The sequence below is a fragment of the Petaurus breviceps genome, unplaced genomic scaffold (genome assembly GCF_028583685.1).
Source record: "Petaurus breviceps papuanus isolate PSGF00001 unplaced genomic scaffold, PetGlider_PUasm1.0 216, whole genome shotgun sequence".
NCBI lineage: Eukaryota > Metazoa > Chordata > Mammalia > Diprotodontia > Petauridae > Petaurus > Petaurus breviceps.
In genome coordinates, this window is record NW_027185867.1 from 2,754,051 (window position 1) to 2,776,234 (window position 22,184).

At 36.4% G+C, this 22,184-nt stretch overlaps 1 protein-coding gene across 8 annotated transcripts in view; it reads right to left on the bottom strand.

Annotated features, from left to right (window-relative positions):
• SLC38A4 (solute carrier family 38 member 4) overlaps positions 1–22,184 on the bottom strand; it is a 137,755-nt gene that overhangs the window by 14,622 nt on the left and 100,949 nt on the right. For 7 of the 8 annotated variants that reach the window (XM_069094255.1, XM_069094254.1, XM_069094260.1 and 4 more), the window contains 11 exons: positions 21,381–21,610; positions 19,739–19,829; positions 19,032–19,147; positions 16,847–16,920; positions 15,322–15,414; positions 11,865–11,946; positions 11,692–11,774; positions 11,520–11,578; positions 10,024–10,296; positions 9,804–9,883; positions 8,656–8,756 (listed from right to left, as the gene is read on the bottom strand). In XM_069094255.1, the coding sequence (XP_068950356.1) occupies positions 8,656–8,756; positions 9,804–9,883; positions 10,024–10,296; positions 11,520–11,578; positions 11,692–11,774; positions 11,865–11,946; positions 15,322–15,414; positions 16,847–16,920; positions 19,032–19,147; positions 19,739–19,829; positions 21,381–21,514 (1,186 nt within the window). In that variant the 5' untranslated portion in view covers positions 21,515–21,610. The remainder of the gene's footprint in view (positions 1–8,655; positions 8,757–9,803; positions 9,884–10,023; positions 10,297–11,519; positions 11,579–11,691; positions 11,775–11,864; positions 11,947–15,321; positions 15,415–16,846; positions 16,921–19,031; positions 19,148–19,738; positions 19,830–21,380; positions 21,611–22,184) is intronic. The other variant, XM_069094262.1, reaches the window with a different exon arrangement.

Consider the following 22,184-nt stretch of genomic DNA (forward strand, 5'->3'; position numbering starts at 1 on the left):
ATTCTTCCTCCACTTGGTTTATAGCTTTTTCAAGTTAAACTGACTGCCTGTGGTAGCTAACTTTGATGCATTTTTTATCCTCATTGATGACATCTGAAACATCACTTGAAAACATCATGCTAAAAAGCACAGAAGCAAGCACACAGCCCTGCCTCACTCCATTGGTGAATGGGAAATTTCGAGCATGTCGTTCATTATCCAGAACCCATACAACCATGTCATCAAGAAACTGGATTACAACACTGATAAACTTCTCCAGGTAACCACATTTTGCCATGATCTTCCACAAGCCCTCACAACTGACAGTATCAAAGACCCTGATCAGATTTATGAATATTGTATACAGACCTCTGTTCTATTCCTGGCATTTCTCCTGGAGTTGTCAGGTAGCAAACACCATATCAATTGTTCCTCGAGCCTTTCTGAAGCTACATTGGCTCTCATGTAGACAACCATATTCCAGGTGAAGGATCACCCTATTAAGGAGGACTCTGGCAAGAATCTTGCTGGCAATGACCAAGACACCCTGCTCCCCCCACCCCCCAGCCCTGTGATAATCATAGAACAAGCTATTTCCTTTACCTTTACAGAAATGGACAATGGAGGCATCCTTGAACTCCTTGGGGACAGCCTCTTTTGCCATATAACCTGGAAGATTTCAGTCAAGTTTTGTACAAGCAGTGGACCCCCTGTCCTATAAATCTCAGCAGGAATAGTATCAGCACCAGGTTCATGGACACATGAGAGGAACCAATAACATTCAAAACCTCTTCTTCAGTTGGAAGTTTGGCTAGAGAGGGACTGACTTCAACTGGAGGTATGGTCAATGTTGTCAGAGCTGATTAATGATGGTCTGCTCAGAACGCTTTGGGAGTGTTCAGCTCCTCTCTCCAGGATCCTGTCTTTATCACTAATCAAAGTGGCCCCACCAGCACTGAGTTGAGACACAAAACCCAGGTCTTTGACTCACAAATAGTTTTCAGGGTATCACAAAAGTACTTTGGATTGTTAAGTATCAGCATAAAACAATTTCATCTGCCTTCTTACTGAGCCAAGAATCCTGAATCTCTCTAAGCTTCACTTGCACTTTACATTTGATGAAGTTAAATGCCACCTCCTTAGAGACAGATGAACTATCTTCCTAGTAAATCCTGCGGAATTCTTGTGTTTTTATTTACCAGCTTCTGAATTTCCCATCATTTTCATCAAATCAAGCTTGATGTTTGTGAGTGTTCCAGCCCAAATGAATCAATGCAGTGCTATACAAAAAATCTGAAAGCTGCCCACTCATTTTCTGCTCCACTTTTGCAACAGTGCTCCAAGTTAGCAACAAATTGTTCATCCACAGAGAAGCACTGTTGGCATTATGTCTTCTGGTAATTGTCTTGCCTTGGGGCTGCCAATTTTGATGAATACAAATGTTTAGCTTGGAGAAGACAAGTCTATGATTAGTCTAGCTAGCACTCTATGCCTTCATCATTCTCATTTCCTATCTCTTCCTACAATGATAGAGTCTGTTAAATGCTAGTGTTTGCTGATGGTACATCCATGAAGCATTATTGCATTTCAGTAAACAGAAGACAGTTTTGGTGATGAGAGGGTCATGAGACACACAAGTCTTCAATAGTAAGTGACCATTACTGTTGCTCATTTTGACTCCATTTCTACCGAGGACTCTCTGCCATGTCAGATAACCTGTGCCTCTTCTGGTCTTAAAGTTTCCCAGAACTACAAGTTTGTTCTTTTTCAGCACATTGATGATGAGGGTCTCCAGGTCTTCGTAAAATTTTTCTTTGACCTCATCAGGGTTCATCATGGTGGGAGCACATGCATTATATTGTATCCTGCAAGTGACCATCCCATTGTCATTGGCCTGTATTTCACTCCTTTTGGGAGACATACAAACTTATCGACTAAATTAGTTTTTATTGTGAAACCTACACCAGCTTCACAATGCTCCCCTTCACTGCAGCTACTCCAGAAAAATATGTATCCAGATCCAACTTCAGTAAGGTGGTCTTCATTTGCCGGCCTTATTTCACTCAGGGATGCTATTTGAATGCAATACTTGCTGAGTTCTCTTGCAACAAGAGCTCTTCATCTTTCATGTCTAGTGGATTTTGTGTTGTCCATAAGCTTGCACATATTCCATGTACTACTGGTGAATAGAATTATCTTCACAAAAGTTTTCCTACATTTTTTTTGTGTTTTAACTGCAGGATGGAATCCCCTCCTGCTGCAGTAAGCAGATCAGGGTTGTGTGAAGTAGACACTTTTTAGGGCACCTTTTTCTTACCCAGGGGTTGCTGAATCCCACTTTAGCTCAATTGACTCTATGCCCTGGGCCTCCTATGTGCAAGCTTGTGACTACAGCTCCCAGTATATTCCTACCTGTTGCTTCATTCATCACTTTCTTGTCTCCACAGGACTTTGAGGGAGATGAAAATAGTAAAATGGTATGGGTGATGTTTTTTGATGCATGCATATAGATTGGATTTAAGTGAGGCAAAGTTGGCAAAGTCATTGACTTCACTCTCTTCCAGAGTCATCAGAGTCTAGTTGGCAAGACAAAAATCAAGGTAACTGGCAATGGCTCAGGATGCAGTGAGGCAGTTAGGCAGTGCGGTGGATAGAGCACTGGCCCTGGAGTCAGGAGGACCCAAGTTCAAATCCAGTCTCAGACACTTGACACTTACTAGCTATGTGATCCTGGGCAAGTCTTTTAACCCAGATTACCTTGCAAAGAAAAAAAAAAGGATGCAGTGGATGAGCTTGTTGTCTTCATTTTTTAACCACTCTCTTAAGTTCTCCACCATAACTGCTTTTACTGCATGCATAACCCATTGGAACAAATTGTTCTCATTTGCCCATTCCACCAGGGAAATCTTCAAATGCTTGTGGTAGAAAAGCCCCAACTCACTAAAGGGTTTGAGGCCCATTAATTGCCTTCAACCTGGCTTAACTTGTCTGCTAAAACAGTTTACCACTGCATATGCTTCTTGAAACCACAAATAAGAGTTGTGTAGTAGATAGATACCAAAGGTGGAAAGTTACTCTTAAAAGGGCTTGGCAGCCCTCACAACCGAGGTAATAGTCTTCCCTGAACACCCATACACCCCACATCTAACTACCAGCACACCTAAGTAGTAGTAGGGATAGTACCATATGACTGTCAAGAACGTGGAAGAAAATACAGTCTCATCTAAGCAAAAAATTCTAATCCAGGAATTGAGGCTGCAGATATGAGTAAATTTGAAAAAAAAAAAAGCCAAACACCAAGGAGAAATATTATGAATTAAAAGAAGTTAAAAGAGTAAGTACAGAAAAAGAGAATGACTACAGAACATATCCAAGGAGAGTCTCAGAGAAAAGAACAACCTAGACATAAACACCACAAGATAACCTGAAAAAACTGTAATGTTAAATGGAAACTAGGAACAGAAAACTCAGAACACTGAATAGCTGCAAGTGTAAACAAAGTGGGATTTTGTTGTTGTTGTTTTTCTGGAGTTCAGTTTCCTAGGCTCAGGCTAAATTGTAAACATCTAAAGGATTAATTACCTTTGAACCCTGATAATTCACAACTGTGCTGGATCAAGTAGGTTTTGTGCCTTCTGATTCTGTGCCAATCAAGGGCCAAGTCTTTGTTATATATTCTGGGAAGTTTATACTTTGCTTTGGGGGTTTGCTTATGAGAAGGATTTTTTGATTCCCTGGACGGGACTCTGAGTAGCCATTTGTTAAGAGCCCCGCAACTGCTCAGATGTTTGTGCTCCCTAGATCTAGTGGTGTATGTAGGTGGCTGTATTACTTTGTTTAGACAGTTGGAACCCTGTCTGTTGAATCTCTGTGCTAATTTCTCTGTTTGTATTTTGTCCATGTTCAGGGTGCTGAACTTTGCCCTGATCTAGTGATTTAGTAATTTAATGTAATTAAAAGAAGATTGTTGATCCCTTAAAAATTGTCCTTCCTTTAGAAAAAACAGATCAAAGAACCTGTGATAGCAGGCCGTCCTTGGTATGCTAGGGTGCTTGCTAATATGATAGCTGAGAACAGAAGGTCATCAACCCTACCCAAATATTGACTCCATGAAAATTAGAATGGACCAAACAGAAAGCAAACCTCCATGAGATACCCAGCAAGAAGAAATAGAAAGAAGAATTCCATTCAAATAACTGCAGATAGCATAAAATACTTGGGAGTCTACCTGCCAAGACATATGTAGGAACTCTATATGAAACAATTAAAATCACTTTTCACACACACACACACACACACACACACACACACACACACACACACACACAAAGCCAGATATAAACAATTGGAGAAACATCAATTGTTTGTGAATAGGCTAAGCCAATATAATAACAAAAAGACAATTCTACCTAAATTAATGTATTTATTTATTTAATACCATACCAATAAAACTGCCAAAGACTTATTTTATAGAGCTGGGAAACAAAAACCAAGTTCATCTGGAAGGATGAAAAGTCAAAAATATCTAGAGAATCAATAAAAAAAAATTGTGAAGGAAGGTGGTCTAGTAGTACCAGATCTCGAACTATATGATAAAGTGGTAGTCATAAGCAGAATTTACTTCTGGCTAAGAAATTGAATGGTTGATCAGTGGAATAGACTAAGTATATAACATACAGAAGCGAATTATCATAGTAATCTAGCATTTGATAAACTCAATGATCCAGACTTTGGGGAAATAACTCACTACTAGCAAGAAGCCTGACAGAAATGGGGCATGACTAACATCTCACATCATATACCAAGATAAGGTCAAAATGGGTACATGATTTAGACATAAAAGGTGACATCACAAGCAAAATAAGGAATCATTAAAAAAATTATCTGTCAAATCTATGGATAAGGTGAGAGTTTGAGACCAAACAAGAGATAAAGAGGTTTACAGGAAATAAAATGGATAATTTTAATTACATGAAAGCAAAAGGGGTTGCACAAACAAAACCAATGTAGCAAAAATTAGAAGGAAAGAAGAAAACTGGGTAAAACATTTTTACATCAATTTTCTCTGACAAAGGACTCATTTCTCAAATATATAGAGAACTGAGCTAAATTTATTTTAAAAAATGATTAAGTTCCATCCTCCAATTCATAAATGGATATACAAGGATATAAAGGTAGTTTTCAGTCAAAACTCTTAATAGTCATGTGAAAAAATCTAAATTAATCATAATTAGGAAAATGCAAATTAAAGCAATTCTGAAGTATCACCTCATACCCATCAGATTGCTTAATATGACAGAAAAGCAAAATGACAAATGTTGGTGAGGAGGAAAAATAGAACATTAATGCATTGTGCATAAATGCATGACTGGTAGGGTTGTATACTGGTCTAACTATTCTGGAGAATAATTTGGAACCATCCCCAAAGGGTTATAAAACTGTTCATAACTTTTGACTCAGTGATACCTACTACTAGATCTGTATCCCAAAAAGATTAAAAAAAAAAACCCTACTCTACTGCATCTCATTGGTTGGATTGGCTAACATGACAAAACAGGAAAATGATAAATGCTAGAGAAGATGTGGGAAAATTAGAACACTAATGCATTGTTGGTGAAGTTGTGAACTAATCCAATCATTCTGGAGATCAATTTGGAACTATACCCAAAGGGCTATAACCAATGTGCATACCCTTTGACCCAGCAATACCACTTCTAGGGTTGTATCCCAAAGAGATCATACAAGTGAGAAAAGGATTGTATGTACAAAAATATTTATAGCAGCTCTTTTTGTGGTGATAAATCAGGGGAATTCCCCTCAATTGGGGAATGGCTAAAGAAGTTGTGGTATATGACTATAATGGGATACTATTGTGCTATAAGAAATGAGGAGCAGAGAACTCCAAAAGACTCATGATTGGAAAAGGTTATTCACATCCAGAGAAAGAATTACAGTCTGAATGCAGATTGAAGCAAATTAATTGCTCTCTCTCTTTTTTGTTTTGTTTTGTTTCTTCTTTCTCACTGTTCATTCCATTGGTTATAATTCTTCTTTACAACTTGACTAAAGCTAATGTGAACATATATGTAGAACCTGTATCAGATTGCATGCCACTATGGGGGGAAGAGGGGAGGAGGGGGGGGGAGAAAATTTGGAACTCAAAAACTTGTGGAATTGAATGCTATAAACTAAAAGTAAATACATTTTTAAAAAGAAAACTACCCATATGTACAATTTTTTAAATAGCTCTTTTTGTGGTGGCAAAGAATTGGAAGTTGAGATGTCCATCAACTTGGAAATGGTTGAACAAATTGTGGTATATGATTGTGATGGAATATTATTATGCTATATGCAATTTTGAACAGGATGGTTTCAGAAAAGTCTGGTAAGACTTATACGAACTGATTTAAAGTGAAGTGAGCAGAACCAGAAGAAGCAACAGTAATATTGTAACAACAACCAACTGTGAAAGACTGAGCTTCTCTGATAATTAAAATATTTTATTTTATTGGTAAAAGTAAAACAAATCATGAAATATATTTTAAAAAACTAAATTCATAAGATAACAAAATAAAAAAAGAAATTAAAAAAATTGAAGAAATCAAAATAGAAGAAAATCTAAAGTATATACTTTCAAAATCAACTGACCTGGAAAAAAAGGTTGAGGAAATCTAATCATTGTACTGCCTGAAAATTACAACCCTTTCTGAAAAAAAGACCTGGATGTAATTTTTTTTTTTTGCTTTTTGGAGGGGCGATTGGGGTTAAGTGACTTGGCCAAGGTCACACAGCTAGTTTTTGTGCTAAGTGTCTGAGGCTGGATTTGAACTCAGGTCCTCCTGACTCCAGGTCCAGTGTGGATGTAATATTTTTAAAAATAATAAAAGAAAACTTTCTAAAACAATTGGAAATAGAGGGCAAAGGAGAAATAGAAAACAACAGCTGTCTCTGAAAGAAACACCAAAATTAAAAGTATCAGAAATGTCATAGGTCAATGCTTCTATCCAAAAAGAAAATGTTCAAGTACCAAAAAACACTCAAGATCAAATAAGATGTGTAAGTTATCACTTTAAGGAAAAGAAAAACTTAGAAAATTATATTGCAAAAGATAAAAACTTACAATCAAGAATAATAACCTATATACAATCCTATAAGAGGAAAATGGATATTTAATAGAAAAGAAGATTTACAGTCATTCCTATTCCTTTTTCTTAATCTTCTTTTCTTTTTACAGAGAAAGTCTTAGGGGTAAAGAGTACAAGAGGACAGGATGGAGGGAAACAATTAAAAATCATAGCTGGAACCATGAATGGAATGAATTTATCCAAAATTTGGCAAGAGAATGCAGAATGAATTGGAAAGCAAAATCCAACAATACGTTGTTCACAAGAAATACACTTGAAATATTAAGATTTACAAAGTTTAACATAAAGAGGTGAAGCAAAATCTATTATTCTTCAGTTATTTTTTTTAAAAAGAAGGGGTAGCAATCATGATCTCAAATATGGTAGTTGTAAAAACACTTGATTAAAAAAGATAAATGAGAAAATTATATTATACTTAAAGGTACCATAGATAATGAATTTATGCACTGAACAGCAAAACATCTAAATAATTAAATAAAAATATAAAATTTCATGGAGATATTGATCAATAATAATATACATATATTACATATAGTAAAACTATAATGTACCCCTTTTCAGATCTGTAAAAAATAAGAAAAGGTTAAAAAAAGAAAGAAGATAAGGACCTGAATAGATTTTACAAATAATCTATGTTATTTTTGACAATGGAGGACAACAACAATAAACCTGGAAATTAATTTAATATTAAATTATTTTATTTATTCAATTTAATTTAATATTAAATTATTTTTATTTGTTCAATGCCATATCAATTATTTAGTATTCAATATTTAATAAACTTAGTTGGGGGGGGGGACTCATAGCTAGTTTATTTTAATAAGAGAAAGGTCCATTTCTGTTCATTTTTGAGGAAACCCACATGAAATCCACCCTTTGGCATAAAGAACTAATATTTTGGGGGTGGTTAGGTGGTGCAGTGAATAGAGCACTGGCCCTGGAGTCAGGAGAACCTCAGTTCAAATCTGGCCTCAGACACTTGACACACTAGTCATGTGACTTTGGGCAAGTCACTTAAGCCAACTGTCCTCCAAAAAAAGCAAAAAAAAAAAAAAAACTAGTATTTTTAACAATATGCTATTGTTATTTATTAGTAAAGAGTAACTTATTAGGTTAAAATAATGCTCCATTTAAATTTGGACACAAAATTATTTGAAAGTTTGTTCTTATTATGCAGTCTTTTCTGATAATTATTTAGAAAACAAGCATAAAAATTATATGCTATTGTATTCAACATCAAAAAAGCTTGGATTGAGGTAAATAAGTAGCAACGGGGTGAAAACTGATTATCTTTTGTAGAAGGAAATTATCTACTTTGGGAGTGAGGATTTTACAAAATGTTTCTGGGTTGATACATTATCTGAACCTGTAAGCTAGACTCTTTTAGTGTCGATTGCAAATGAACAAATGCCAGCTGATGGTCACCAACAGGACATGCTTCTTATCTAGAATCACTGAAACAATCCTATATACTCAGACTTCCAATTGATTTGGCAAGGGTTTTTAAACAAAAAATGTAATTTTGACTTACCATAGAAGCTAAGATAACCAAACAGAGCAGCAAGCAGATACATAATCAGCATTCCTGTAATGGAGATGTTTGACACAGTCTGCATTTTCTTTCGAGACCGACTGAAAAGAGAGAAAACAAACTGAACTTTGAGTTTTACAAAACTATTGAGGAATCAGTGATGGTAATGATCACTCTGTTTTTAAGAAGTAAAGCTGCTCTAGTCACAATTTGATTCTTCTAAGTGATACCTAGAACTAGTAACGGGCAACTAGGTGGCACAGTAGATACAGTGCTAGGAGTGGAGTCAAGAAGACTCATCTTCCTGAGTCCACATCTGGCTTTTAGACACTAGATGTGTGACACTGGGCAGATCAGTTTGCCTCAGTTTACTCATCTATAAAAATGAACTGGAGAAGAAAATGGCAAATTACTCCAGTACCTTTGCCAAGAAAACCCCAAATGGAGTCATGGAGTTGTATATGACACAAAGAGTTGGGCGGAAAATGACTGAACAACAAAAGAACTAGTAACTAGTCATTTTTTTAATTTGCAGGAAAAACAGTGGTGGTAAAGGGATGAAAGGGACAGTTGCACTACAGGTGAAGTCAAGTCAAGAGAAGTTGTGGCCCTTTCCTCAGAGAATGCTCAGCAGAGGACATCAATGTATCAGTAGCTGATACGGGGAAGAAGTATGTCTCTCCTGGATGTTGACACCCTGGGACAAAAGATCATTTTCTTCCTACTAATTACAGATTTTGTGACAGTTTTCATGTTCTCTATCACATCAGTCTTAGTGCCCAGTATGGGGAAAGAGCTCATGAACCAATTTGTAGAAATGAAGAATCCCATCCCATGACCACATTTTATAGATGAGGAAAATGAAGTCCAAAAGAGAGAAAGATGGTTAACCATTTCCAAACAGGAAATACTAAATTAAAAAGCTTTAGTACTGATCATCAGTGAAGTTATTGTCTATCTTTTATGCAATGAATGGTCTGAGCTGTGAATATGTCTAGGCATTTCACTGATTAAACCATGTTCCCATGTGACATTGTAAGATATGGTCTGCAGAAAATTCTAAAATTATGTTTCCACAGAGGATACATGGGAACAAGATGAATACATTTTAAAATCAAATTATAAAGCTAAAACAATGGCAACCTTACTCTTTAAGCTCACTGTAGATTGGAAGTACCTCAGGGTGGCATACAAAAGCAAATGCAAGAATGGGGATTGCATAAGCAGTCTGAAAAACAAAAATAACAACCTTTGGTTAGCCTTTTACCATAAATAGCACAGCTATGTCATCTAGGCTTAAGTCACAGAAATTTAATGTGTCATGTTAATATGATGACTGGAAATCTAAATCTAGGGAATCTAGCTTACCCGTGAGTTAAAAGCAAAGTATTTTGGTTGACATTTGTCCATACTCTGTGCTTCATATTCCACATCCCTCCTGTGAAAGGAATCTTTGACCTCCTCATCTAGATCTGGAACATTTCCATTAGTGTAATCCATCATGAAATTCACTTCAGTAGTCTGAGACTTATTGGGTAACATCTTGAGGTGCATCAGAACTGTATCGTTGTGTGTCATATTTCCAACATTGTGATCCAAATCAGGTAGAGGACAAGGAATTTGGAATTTTTTATAGATCACCTAATTTGGAATGTAAAAGGTGGCGAGAAATACAATGAAAAAAATTATGACCAAAAATTGTGAAAGATGATAGTGGTATGTGTTATTTTTAAAAGTTACTGTTGTGATTGCTAGTTTAAGGATAAATATATAATTTTCAGGTTCCCATCATCATTATTAATACTTTATAATCTCTTTCCCAATGGAAACAACTGTAATATTTTGGGTCTACTATTGACAGCCACAGTCAGCGTGTAAGACAGTTTTGTTCACTAAAGCCACCTCTAGTCTATTTCACCCTGCTCAGAATTACATGCTGCAGTTCTTTACAATGCTTAACACTAAAAATATCATACCTATCATTTAAAAAAATTAATATGAAGGTAAAAAATGTCTTCTCATGAGTTGAAAATGAATGAAATAGAAGTGAAGGGTTGAGGTAAATATAATGGCCCCTTTGCATCTCCTTTTCTTGGAGAAATGAGAGGGTCAAAAGAAAGGATAAGAGCAGAGAGGGAAGGGGAAGAAGGAAGAGGAGGTAGAATGGGAAAGGCAGAGGGAAGGAGAAGAGGAAAGGGGAAAAAAAGAGAAAGGGAGAGGAGGAGGAGGAGGAAAAGAGGTGAGAGGGAGAAGGAGAGAGGGAGTGAAAAAAGGGACAACTTTGAGGCTTTTAAAGCATTTATATGCACTATTTAATTTTTTTTTCCTTTTGGAGGGCAATTAGGATTAAGTAACATGTCCAAGGTTACATGGCTAGGTGTGTGTGTGTGTGTGTGTGTGTGTGTGTGTGTGTTAAGTGTCTGAGGTCAGATCCGAACTCAGGTCCTCCTGACTCTGGGGCTGGTGCTTTACTCACTGCACCACCTAGCCACCCCTTGCTATTTCATTTGATTGTATCCTATGCCATTATCAATGATGTTAGGGTTATGGGGAATGATATAATACATACATACTTCTCCTCTGAGATTGCTAAGTGCTTTCCCCCAACCTTCTGAAGGAGGGAAGGATCCCTGACTGACTCTGCCGGAAATATTTCTTCTGCCTTACCAAAGTATTATGCCATTCAGCAATTGTACTAGTATTCTACTTCATCTATTTTCAAATTATGAGATTTTCTCCTCATCATTCACAATTGATAAAAAAAAACTTAGTTGTGAGATCCATTTAATGATATGTAAATAATAAAAATTAGAAATTCATACTGCATTGAATCATAGAGAATATGTCCAAAAAAAATCACTTACTACACTGACAAAAAATACCATGCAGGTAAGAGAAAATCCACTGGTATAACCAAGGTAACCTACAAAAAAGGAGAAAAATTATTTAGTCAACAATCACTACCAAGGTACAGCCTACATAATCAAACTAGGAGAAGCAATTTGGATAAAAGTTTCAACTGGGAAATAAATTTACCTAAATTTTTAAGAAGAGAAAGTGGAAGAATAATCCCAACAGACACAAATATAACGAGGTAGTTGCCATTGAGGTACCATTCTCTAAAAGAGAAAAAGAAGAAAGGTATACTAGCAGCTAAAAAGGTCAAATAGGCTGACAGTCAAAGTCATAGAGAGAACATAAGAACATACCCAGTATTCTCTTCAAGTCCCATGAATGTCCTGATTACTTCAGGTAGCTCATATTTAATAATAAAGAGGTAGCTTGACATTGCTAAAATGAGGGAGAAATGGACAACTTATTGTCATTAGGATTCAGTGAAGAACAGCGGATAACATTAAAAGCGTACACTAAGTCAAAACAGGTAACGCTATCAAGCACATATTTCCTTCTTATATGCCACAATTAGAGTCCTCTTCCATTGCTTTATTATGACATATGATATGACTCTGGGTTTGTCAAGGTTATGATAGGAGAATGTAAGTTCTTTTTTTTTTTTAAGCAATTGGGGTTAAGTAACTTGCTCAAGGTTACACAGCCAAGTGTTTCTGGGTGGATGCTAAGTGTCTGAGCCCGGATTCGATCCCAGGTCATCCCGACTCTGGGGCCGGTGCTCTTACTCACTGTGCTACCTGGACGCCCCAAGAATGTAAGTTCTAATAATTTTTACCAAGTTGGCAAAACTTCAAGGTCAGGGACAGTAATAGACTATGTTTCATTCATCTAGCAAGTCTGGAAAGGTTTATCACTAAATAGCACTTATTAGTAGTGACAATTTAGGCCACGGCACCTCATGAGAAGCCATCTACTAAGGCATGGTGGAGTTGTAATTTATATTTGTAGAGGGTATACTCGCCCTAATGAAATCAGAGATATTTTTAAAGTACTAAACAGTCATAATGGCATAGCATGGAAGGGACTCTGTCCTGGGGTACTAATATGGGGGGGGGAGCATGTTTCCATATTCCTTATTCCACACCTTTCTGCATGGTCCTCTTGAGCAGAAGAATCAAACATGTGACCCGATTTAACCAGATTAAAATATAATTGGGAAGTATTCGATGAAATTAATAAAAATACTATAAAATATAGATAATATTAATATCTTCTATAAAAACAGACAGTGCACCTACGCTGTGGAACTGGCAAACTACCCCCTCCTAGAAGTGTTTAGTCATATCCTTTACCACTGAGCCGCCATGACTCTCTTCCCAAACCTAAACAAACCCAAAGTAATTTTGCTCCAGACACAGATTTGACTTTTCATGAAGAATATTATTTCAGTACAAGTATTCTAGTATTAATGATTAACAACTCTGAAGTAAGTCAGGAAAAAAAAACAAATGTTTTAAACAACTGCTTCCAAATACATTATATGTTCAGTTCTCTCTCAGTAATTTTCTTTTCTTATGCTAGTAGTCAACATATCACATTGTCAGGGCACCTTCATAGATACATACATAAATACATATTTTTAGACAGACAGAGAGAGATGCATAGAAAAATGGATACATAAATAGAAAACACTAAGCATCTATGAATTTATATGGCTGACACATAATATCCAGGAAAAGGTTAGTAACAATGCTGTTCCACTTAGCCATTCTCAAACCACATTTGATATGTTATGTTTGGGTATGAGCCTGGCATCTGAATTCTCTTCCAACTCTGAATCTCTGATTTTCATATGGCAGAAGGAAATCTCTACTTATTAGTCATACCTCATGTGTTTGTGTGAATATGACATTAACAAATAGACCAATTGTTAAATCCATTTCTCAGCATTAATAATTACTGGACAGGGGCGGCCAGGTAGCACAGTGAGTAAGAGCACCAGCCCCAGTGTCGGGATGACCTGGGTATCAAATCCAGGCTCAGACACTTAGCACCCACCCAGAAACACCTGCCCATGTAACCTTGAGCAAGTTACTTAACCCCAATTGCTTAGTGGTGGCCAGGTGGCACAGTGAGTAAGAGCACCAGCCCCAGTGTTGGGATGACCTGAGGATCGAATCCGGGCTCAGATACTTAGCACCACACCCAGAAATAACTGGCTGTTTAACCTTGAGCAAAAATTACTGGACAGTAAACAATAGTTGGGATTGCCACACAGTTCATTGGGTGCAATTGCTAGGATCATATGCCAAATTATTTTAGCTATTGCAACAAATAAATTTAGTTAAGTATGAAACTATGCCTTTAAATTCTTAGTTATTAGTCATTTAAAAAACTTTTAAAAAGAAACAAAATTTAAGTAGTCACTTTAATTGTCATATAGATTCACTGCAAATACAGGTAAGATGAATGAAATATTTGTTTTCTTGGGGACAGCTAGGTGGTGCAGTGAGTAAAGCACCGGCCCCAGAGTCAGGAGGACATGAGTTCAGACATGAGTTCAGATCTGGCCTCAGACACTTAACACACACATACACACACACACACACACACACACACACACACACACACACACACAAAACTAGTCGTGTTACCTTGGGCAAGTTACTTAAACCCAATTGCCCTCCAAAAAGGAAAAAATAAAATAAACATTTGTTTTCTTGATCCCAAACAGTATCCAATACTGTAGTATCAGTATAACATATATAGGAAAGAAAATAAACTTTCTCCATCTGAATATTATTTACCCAGTATTTCATTTAAAAAAAAAAAAACACTAGAATTACTAGGTAATTTCTAAAAAAAATAATTAAATAAGAGGAGCAGAAAAAGCTAAGGTTCCAAACAAAAACCCCCCCAAACTGCTTTCCTCCTCCTCTCCTAAGATATATTAGAATTTCCTAATGGATAATAATGCCCTAATTAGAGCCCCTGTGTTCCCCAGGGAGTTTGCTGCAGCTGGAAGTGGTACCTTGAGGAAAGCTGTAAACACAAAACTTCAGAGTACATCTTCTAGAAGGATAAGGGAAGTTTTAGAGATTGAAACTTTATTTGGACCTTGTGCTCAGATACCCAGAAGCACAGTACCTTAACACAAAATATCTCCAGCTACCTTTCATACAGGTTCATTTCCCAAAGACTCTTCTTCCTAGTACTATGGCTTGACCTCAAAGGTCTAGGTCCAGAAATAATCCTCAGTTATGCCTAAAATTTTCAGTTCTGAAATATGTTTAGTACTAAACTTTCTTCAGATATACATAAATGTATTATATTTGCAATAAGTGAAAAATGATAGTGTACATTTCCGTTTTAGTTTTAAAATAGAAGTCAATTTAAAGCTAGGATTTGAAACCAATCAGTGTTTAAGTCTCATTTTAAATTCCATAATTGTTTTTCATGACATATTGTCTGTACATATTGTTAAAGATAGAGGAAGAGAGACAGAGGCAGAGAAAGAGACAAGGAGTAAGAGAGACAGACAGACAGAGAGAAAAGAGAAAGAAGAGAAATAGAGAAGGAAAAGAGAACAGGGAAGGGGGAAAAAGGGAGAAGGGTACAGAGGAGAGAAAGGGGGAGAGCAAAGAGTGAAGGCAAGAGGCAGGGAAGATGCAAATTTATTTAAGAAACATAAAGTTACTGAAAGAGAGGAACAGTTATCTTTCCATTTATAAATAAAGATCAAAATAATTCTGCTGTGCTAGTCAATTGAATGCAAATTTTCTCATGTATCATACATTTTGATATTTGCCTTACCTCCAATGTTTTGCATTGTAATGGAAACAAAAGCTCCAATTTTCCCAGGCCATCCAAATGCTTTTTCTCCTAATTTCTCATAAATTAATGAGCCTATATTTAAAAAAGAAAAAAGAGAGAGAGGGAGGAAGGAAGGAAGGAAGGAAGGAAGGAAGGAAGGAAGGAAGGGAGGAAGGAAAGAAGGGAGGGAGGGAGGAAGGAAGGGAAGAAGGAAAGAAAGGAGGGAGGAAGGGAGGAAGGAAGGAAGGAAGGAAAGAAGGAAGGAAGGAAGGAAGGAAGGAAGGAAAGAAGGAAGGAAGGAAGGAAGGAAGGAAGGAAGGAAGGAAGGAAGGAAGGAAGGAAGGAAGACTCATTGAAATATTTTAATAACTGAAAACATTTCTATAGAGAGTCATCATGACACTGTATATAGAAGAAATAACTTCAGTGTGAGGAAGACCAAAGCCTACTTCTTGTTTATAAATATTGTGTAAATCATTTAGTAACCTCTCAGTGCCTTAGGCAAATTTCTAAGATTGTATCTTGCAAAGAAAGTGCTATTCTACTTTGGTAGAGGAGATTGATCATTAAGAGTATACCAACAAAAGCATAAGTCTGGCCTCAGTCCCAAAATGTTTATTCCTCTAGTGCAATTTCACTTAAATTATGTACAAAGACTTAAAAGAAAATTCAAGCACATTTATATCATAGGACCTCAGAATCACAGATCTTAAAGGAATGTCAGTCATCTAGTCCAATCCCCTTATTTTATGGTAAAGAAACTGGGGACCATAGAAAATAAATGATTTATCAACATACATGTAATAAAGTAGTCCAGCAGAAACAGCAGTAGTAGTGACTAGCATTTATATTGTGCTTTAAAGTTTACAAAGCACTTTACAAATGTTATCTCATTTTTCTTTGCAACAACCCTGGAAAGTAGGTGCTATTATTATCCCCATTTTACAGATGAGTAAACTGCGGCTAAATAAGGGTGGTCATGTGGCTTGTGCAGGGTCAGATATCCAAAATATGTAAGAAGTAAATCTGAACTCAGGTCTTCCTGATTCCAGAGTAGCATTCTCTCTACTGTGCCACCTAGCATAAGAGTAGAGACAGATAAATCTGGGTCTTCTGGCTCCAAATCCAGTCTTCTTTCCACTGTACTTTAGTGCCTCTCTTCACATCAGACGCAAAAATAAAACAAGAAATTCCAATAAAAACAACAGCAATAATTAATAACCTCCAGACAGGTTTAGTAGTTTAAAGCCAATATTAATGAGAAATAATGGGGAAATTTTTTTAAAATTCAAGATCTTTACATATGTCATCTACCAGTTAACCCCTTTCATTTCTTTTAGATCATATATAAGTACATTGATTTGGCCAAAAAACTTAAAAAGTTGGTAACTATCATTAAGAAGAAAACAGGATAAGAAATCAAGGGAAATTAGCATACATTGGGGAGCATAAATTCTTTCAAGACAGTCAAAGCATAAGGCCATACATTATATGGAATGCACATTTGATGTTAGGGATAACATACCTCCCTCTTTGGCTGTCTTCAGCAAAAGGTGAACTGAGTAGAGTGATAATATTGCCACAGCAAGCAGCATGATTCTAAGAAGATAATAAAGGATAGGAAAAGAGCAATAAGCAAGGTATAATCAGTCTAAACTTTATCTCATAAACCCAAAGCGCACGCATTGGGGAATTAAAGTAGAAGAATCAAGCTTACTACTAATATACCGAATTGGATAATAAAAAAAACTGAACAGAGAAAAAGTAAAACTTTGTATTGGCATTCAATACAAATATACAATACAATACACATCTTAGTAAAATGGCTGTCCCTATTCAATAGCCAGACCAAATTTAGCCAGAAAGTTGGAAATATAGTGTTGGCGATAATGTGTGAGGCTGATTTGGCTACCTTTTCTTTTTCTTTTTCAGTTCCTAGCAAAAGCTTTCTAACTGTGAATTCAACACTCTCTACCATTCAAGAAAAACTAATGCAGATGCAGATGCAGTGCCTAAAAGACCATGGACAACAAAGTTGGGGTAATACTTAAAGTAGAAGTAAAAGCAGGGGTGTATTAGTGAGTGTTTAGCAACAGGCCCTCCTGGGGGGGCAGAGGAATGTATGTACATGCAACACACTTTAAGATTGAACTATGTCATTAACCTTTTCTCTATCACTTTAAAAAATCTTAGACAATCAAAGAATTAATAAGTTATTACTGTGTGTAGGCTTGGTCATTGTTTGATAAGAACTTCACGTGAATTACAGAAGAATTAATTTCACATTTAATGTCACTTTAAGGCATAGAAAGCCTTACCAGTAGCAACTGTGATATCTTAACAACTTACAGCAATCTTGTGAAGTAGATAGTTGCAAGTATTATCATACCCATTTCATAGATAAGGAAATTAAGGCTTTCAGAATAAAATTTCATGGATAGTTCAGATATTTTTCTCTCTTTTTATAACTAACCTTTAGACAATTAGCTGCTTTGCAAAGCTACTCTTAATAAAATGGAAAGGCCTTTGGATGGAGACACTACAGGCCTGTTTGGTGGCTCATAGGCTCATAGATTTAGAGAGACCAGTGGCCTTAGAGGTCATTTATCACAACTTCTCATTTTTGCACATGAGGAAACTTAGGCCCAAAGAGGTTAAGTGATTTGTCTAAGAACTGATGGCCAATAAATATCAAAGCTAGGATTTGAACCTAGGTTTTCTGATTTCAAATCCAGGGTTCTTTTCACCGCCTCTCTGGTGAGAGAATTCAGAACAAATTTAATATTACCAAGGCAGCCTATGTAGGCTAAATCAGATACCCTCCATTTATCCCCTCCTCATCTCCTCAGCTACCTAGTCCTTGTGGGCAAGATGAGTGACCAGAGGAGGTGCTGTTCTTCCATTCTTTCCTCTCACCCCTCATTTGGGGGACTGAAAGAACAGGATGGCAATTCACATCATTTAGATGATCTGCAAATCACCTACTACAATCTTTCTGGAGAGGTAAAAAACTGTCACATTTTTTCATATTTTTCCATCACTGAAGTTTCTCCGGGCCTTGTTGTTAATCTTGAAGCTCTGCCCTCCAGACCCCTGGTCAATGCCATCTAACCTGACAACATATCCTGAGGACCTTCGGATCTTGTCTTCCATTCTGTAGAGACATCTTTAGGACTTTAGGGCCATCCTTTTTGCCCTACACATGAACCCTTATGTATGTTTTGTCTTCCTTTTGTATTTATATCCCCAGAGATTAGAACCTATGCCTAATAAATGCTTTTCATTTGTTCATTCAACAAACTTCAAAATTTTTTATATTTTGTTTTAACATAACCTTTATTTCTAAGTATATCCCTCTCTTATTCCTTACCCAGAGAGTCATCTCTATAGTGAGGAACAAAAAATAAAGAAAAAGTAGTTCAGCAAAACACATTAACTACAAAATCCTGCAAACGTTAACTCTGAAAAGAAGGAAAAAAAAGTATATTTTCTCATCTTGTATTTCCAAACTTTCAACATAAATTTTAACAAATCTGCTATGTTGGGTTATAAAGATCCTAAGACAAGGTCCCTGCCCATAAATTTTACTGGTTTTACTTTTGCACCGTTACACTGCTTCAATTTCTTGATACTTTGCAAATGGATATCCTTTATCCAAAGATCATTTAATTGAATAATTGAAAAACAAAATACATGTATTCGGCACTTACATAAAAAGTATTATCCCAGTGTTGGCCATGGCATATGACAGCCCTAAGATTCCACTCCCCATAATGGCATTACTGAGGTTAAATGATGACATTCCAAAAGATGTGGTTCCAGGATGCTTGAAAAAAAAAGTGAGCATTCTGATCAAATACTTGCAGAAGGTAGCCCCATTTTGATTACCGGCATTCTCATCATTTTCTCCACAATATCTTTGTTGGTGAAAAGCCCAAGAACTGACCAGATAGAATTTCTAGGAATAAAACCATGTGATTTTTGGTGGAATGCTATACTTTTTTCAGTAGGCTCTAAAAAAATTTATATGCATGTGTATATTTATACCTTTTGCTCTAATGAAGAGAAATATAGAGTCTTAAATATTATTTCAATAGGATCTGGATAAAGAAAACATTTAATATGATATCATGAAGGAGAGAAACTAGAGTCTTAAGTATGATTTCAATTTATATTTGGGTTGCAGTATTTTTTTTCTTTACAAAACAACTATCACAAATGAATTATACAGACATATGGTGAACAGAAGAAAAAAAACAAGCCTTTATCCTAATGAAGACCTGAATAAACAAAGAATATGCTGATGAAAGCCTTGGAAAATTTCAGTCATATTGGTTTTTTCCAGAGAGATTTAGACAGACCTGACATCCTTGATTCCTGTTTTTATGTGCTTTAAAGCATGAATTAATTCACTTACATGTTCTTCATCGTAGTCTACCAACTTCTTTTTGCTTAGAAGTCCATTTGTCAAAAACTTCTGGCTTTCATCATCATCATTAGCAAACTGACTAAACCCAAACAAGAAACAAAGAGGAAAATAATGAAACAACATATCGACAAAAGCTTGGCAAATCTACTTATTTTACAGGCAATCTAAATAATAAAAAGGGGGTGAGAGGTAATGAAAGGAGCAATTGATATTAAAGAAATGCCAGGTCATTTGGAAAGTTCAGAATAAATTTACAACCTTTATTATTTAATTATTATTAGCCCCAGACTGAGTAAATGATGTTTTTAGTATTATATACCTTATTAATATGTACTTGACCCTTAGCACACAGATAAAGTCTCTTCACTTAACTTTCAGTATAAACAGTAATTTCACATCATACATCTATTACAAACTCTTATCTTATATCCAAATTCTTTTTTATATCCAGAGTGTGTCTTTTCCTGAGTATGTCACCCCCATCCCTATGGGATCCAAAATAGTACCTTCTGGGAAATAAGCCAATACTTTGTCTGGTGTAACTACATCCAGGTAGTTACATAATGCAATCCATGATTGTATTATCTCTTTTAATCAGCCTTCTTCACTGCCTCTACTAATCCCTCTTAACTGTTTTCATTCCTGATGACAGAATTCTTAGTTGCAGTTCTGGATTATGTATTTCATCAACCTAAGTTTAGAACCTTTCCTCACAGAGACAAATACTTCTCTGGGATACCACCTTCCTCCATTTTCCTCTTGCTTCTTGAGCCAAATGTTAATGCTTAGGTTTTAGTTAATATGTATTTTCTAGTATAATAGAAAGATTTTAGGAAGGATAGTCAACACACCTGGGTTCAAATCTCAGCTCTGATCCTGGCTGTGTGATCACTGGCAAGTGACTTAACTTCCCTGAGTTTGTTTCCTCATAGGAATCCTTTGAATTAGGCAGGGCAAGTGTTATAAGCCCCAAAGAAACTGACACCCATTTAGAAACATCATATGAATTTACCAATTTTATGTAACTTGTAAGAAACAGAGCTGGGACTTGAATCCTATTGTACTGACTCTGACTCTAGAACTTTATTCTGATTTTGTGCTATAGAGTTAACAATGTTCTTTTCCCTAAGTAATTTTAAAATCTTTTATCAAGTATTTTAAATATGTGGTTAAATAAAATACTTTTAGCAAATAAAAAAATTTTTCATCACTATCCTATTTTGATGCCTCATTGAAATAAGTAGGCTTTGAAGGCTATTCCAGTATAGTGCCATCTCTGACAGGTCTGACAACATAGACTGAGGACCAGCCTACCTGTGGACACACAGAGCCCTTTGTGATGACTGATTCTGACTACAGTAGCTCATTAACTATTGAATAAGGTCTAGAAGTGCTTTGATCTCTGTCAGTGGAGAAAACACACCTATATGTGTTCAGAGTTTTAAAATCTGAAAAGGTTGTTCCTCTAGCATGCATGAAGGTGTAGCAGGAGTGAGACAACCCAAATCTATGTCCCTGGAGCCCAGGCAGACAATAGAGGTGAATCTTCCAAAGGAACCTCTGGCTTCCAGTCTCCATAAACATTGCTCTCTAGCTTTCATGCAGCCCCAAATTATTCTCAATGACATACCTTTGAATATGGCCTTTTACTGAGTTTACCATCTCAATATAGCTGTCTGGGACACTTTCTCCACTACTGCTTTTGTCGTCAAGTTGCATGTTGATTTTCTGCAGTTCCGCAGGATCCATTTGAACTGTCAGCATTTCCTAGTCTCTTACAGAAGCTTCTTCAGTGCAAACAATGGATTTTTCCTAGAGTCTGAGGTTCTAACAACGTATATTGACTTTCTGAACAGTGTTCTGCAAAAGGAATACAAAGGTTCCTTAAATTCAGAAAATGAATATGAATTGCCCAGTTTGTTTATCATAATGATATATAAAAGAAAAGAAGCTTCTAGGGGTGGCTAGGTGGTGCAGTGAGTAAAGCCCTGGCCTGGAAGTCAGGAGGACCTGAGCTAGGTTCTGGCCTTAGACACTTAACACACACACAAAGGAAAAAACTAGCCATGTAGCCTTGGGCAAGTTACTTAACCCCAATTGCCCTCCAAAAGACAAAAAAAAAAAAAAAGCACCTTCTGTCTTTTGGAAAGGTTCAAGTACAAATGAAAGCATACATTTGTGATTTTGCTTGTTTCTATGGTATTCTACACACACATACTGATGCTACATAAAGATTACAAATCATACCTGAAGACTATGATTTAATGGACCTGTAGTTAGGTAAGTGTTAAGAGATGGGATTAGAAGAGAAATTCTTGGGGGTGGCTAGGTGGCGCAGTGAATAGAGAAGTCCTGGAATCAGGAGAATCCGAGTTCAAATCCGACCTCAGACACTTGACACACTTGCTAGCCAGTGTGACTTTGGACAAGTCAC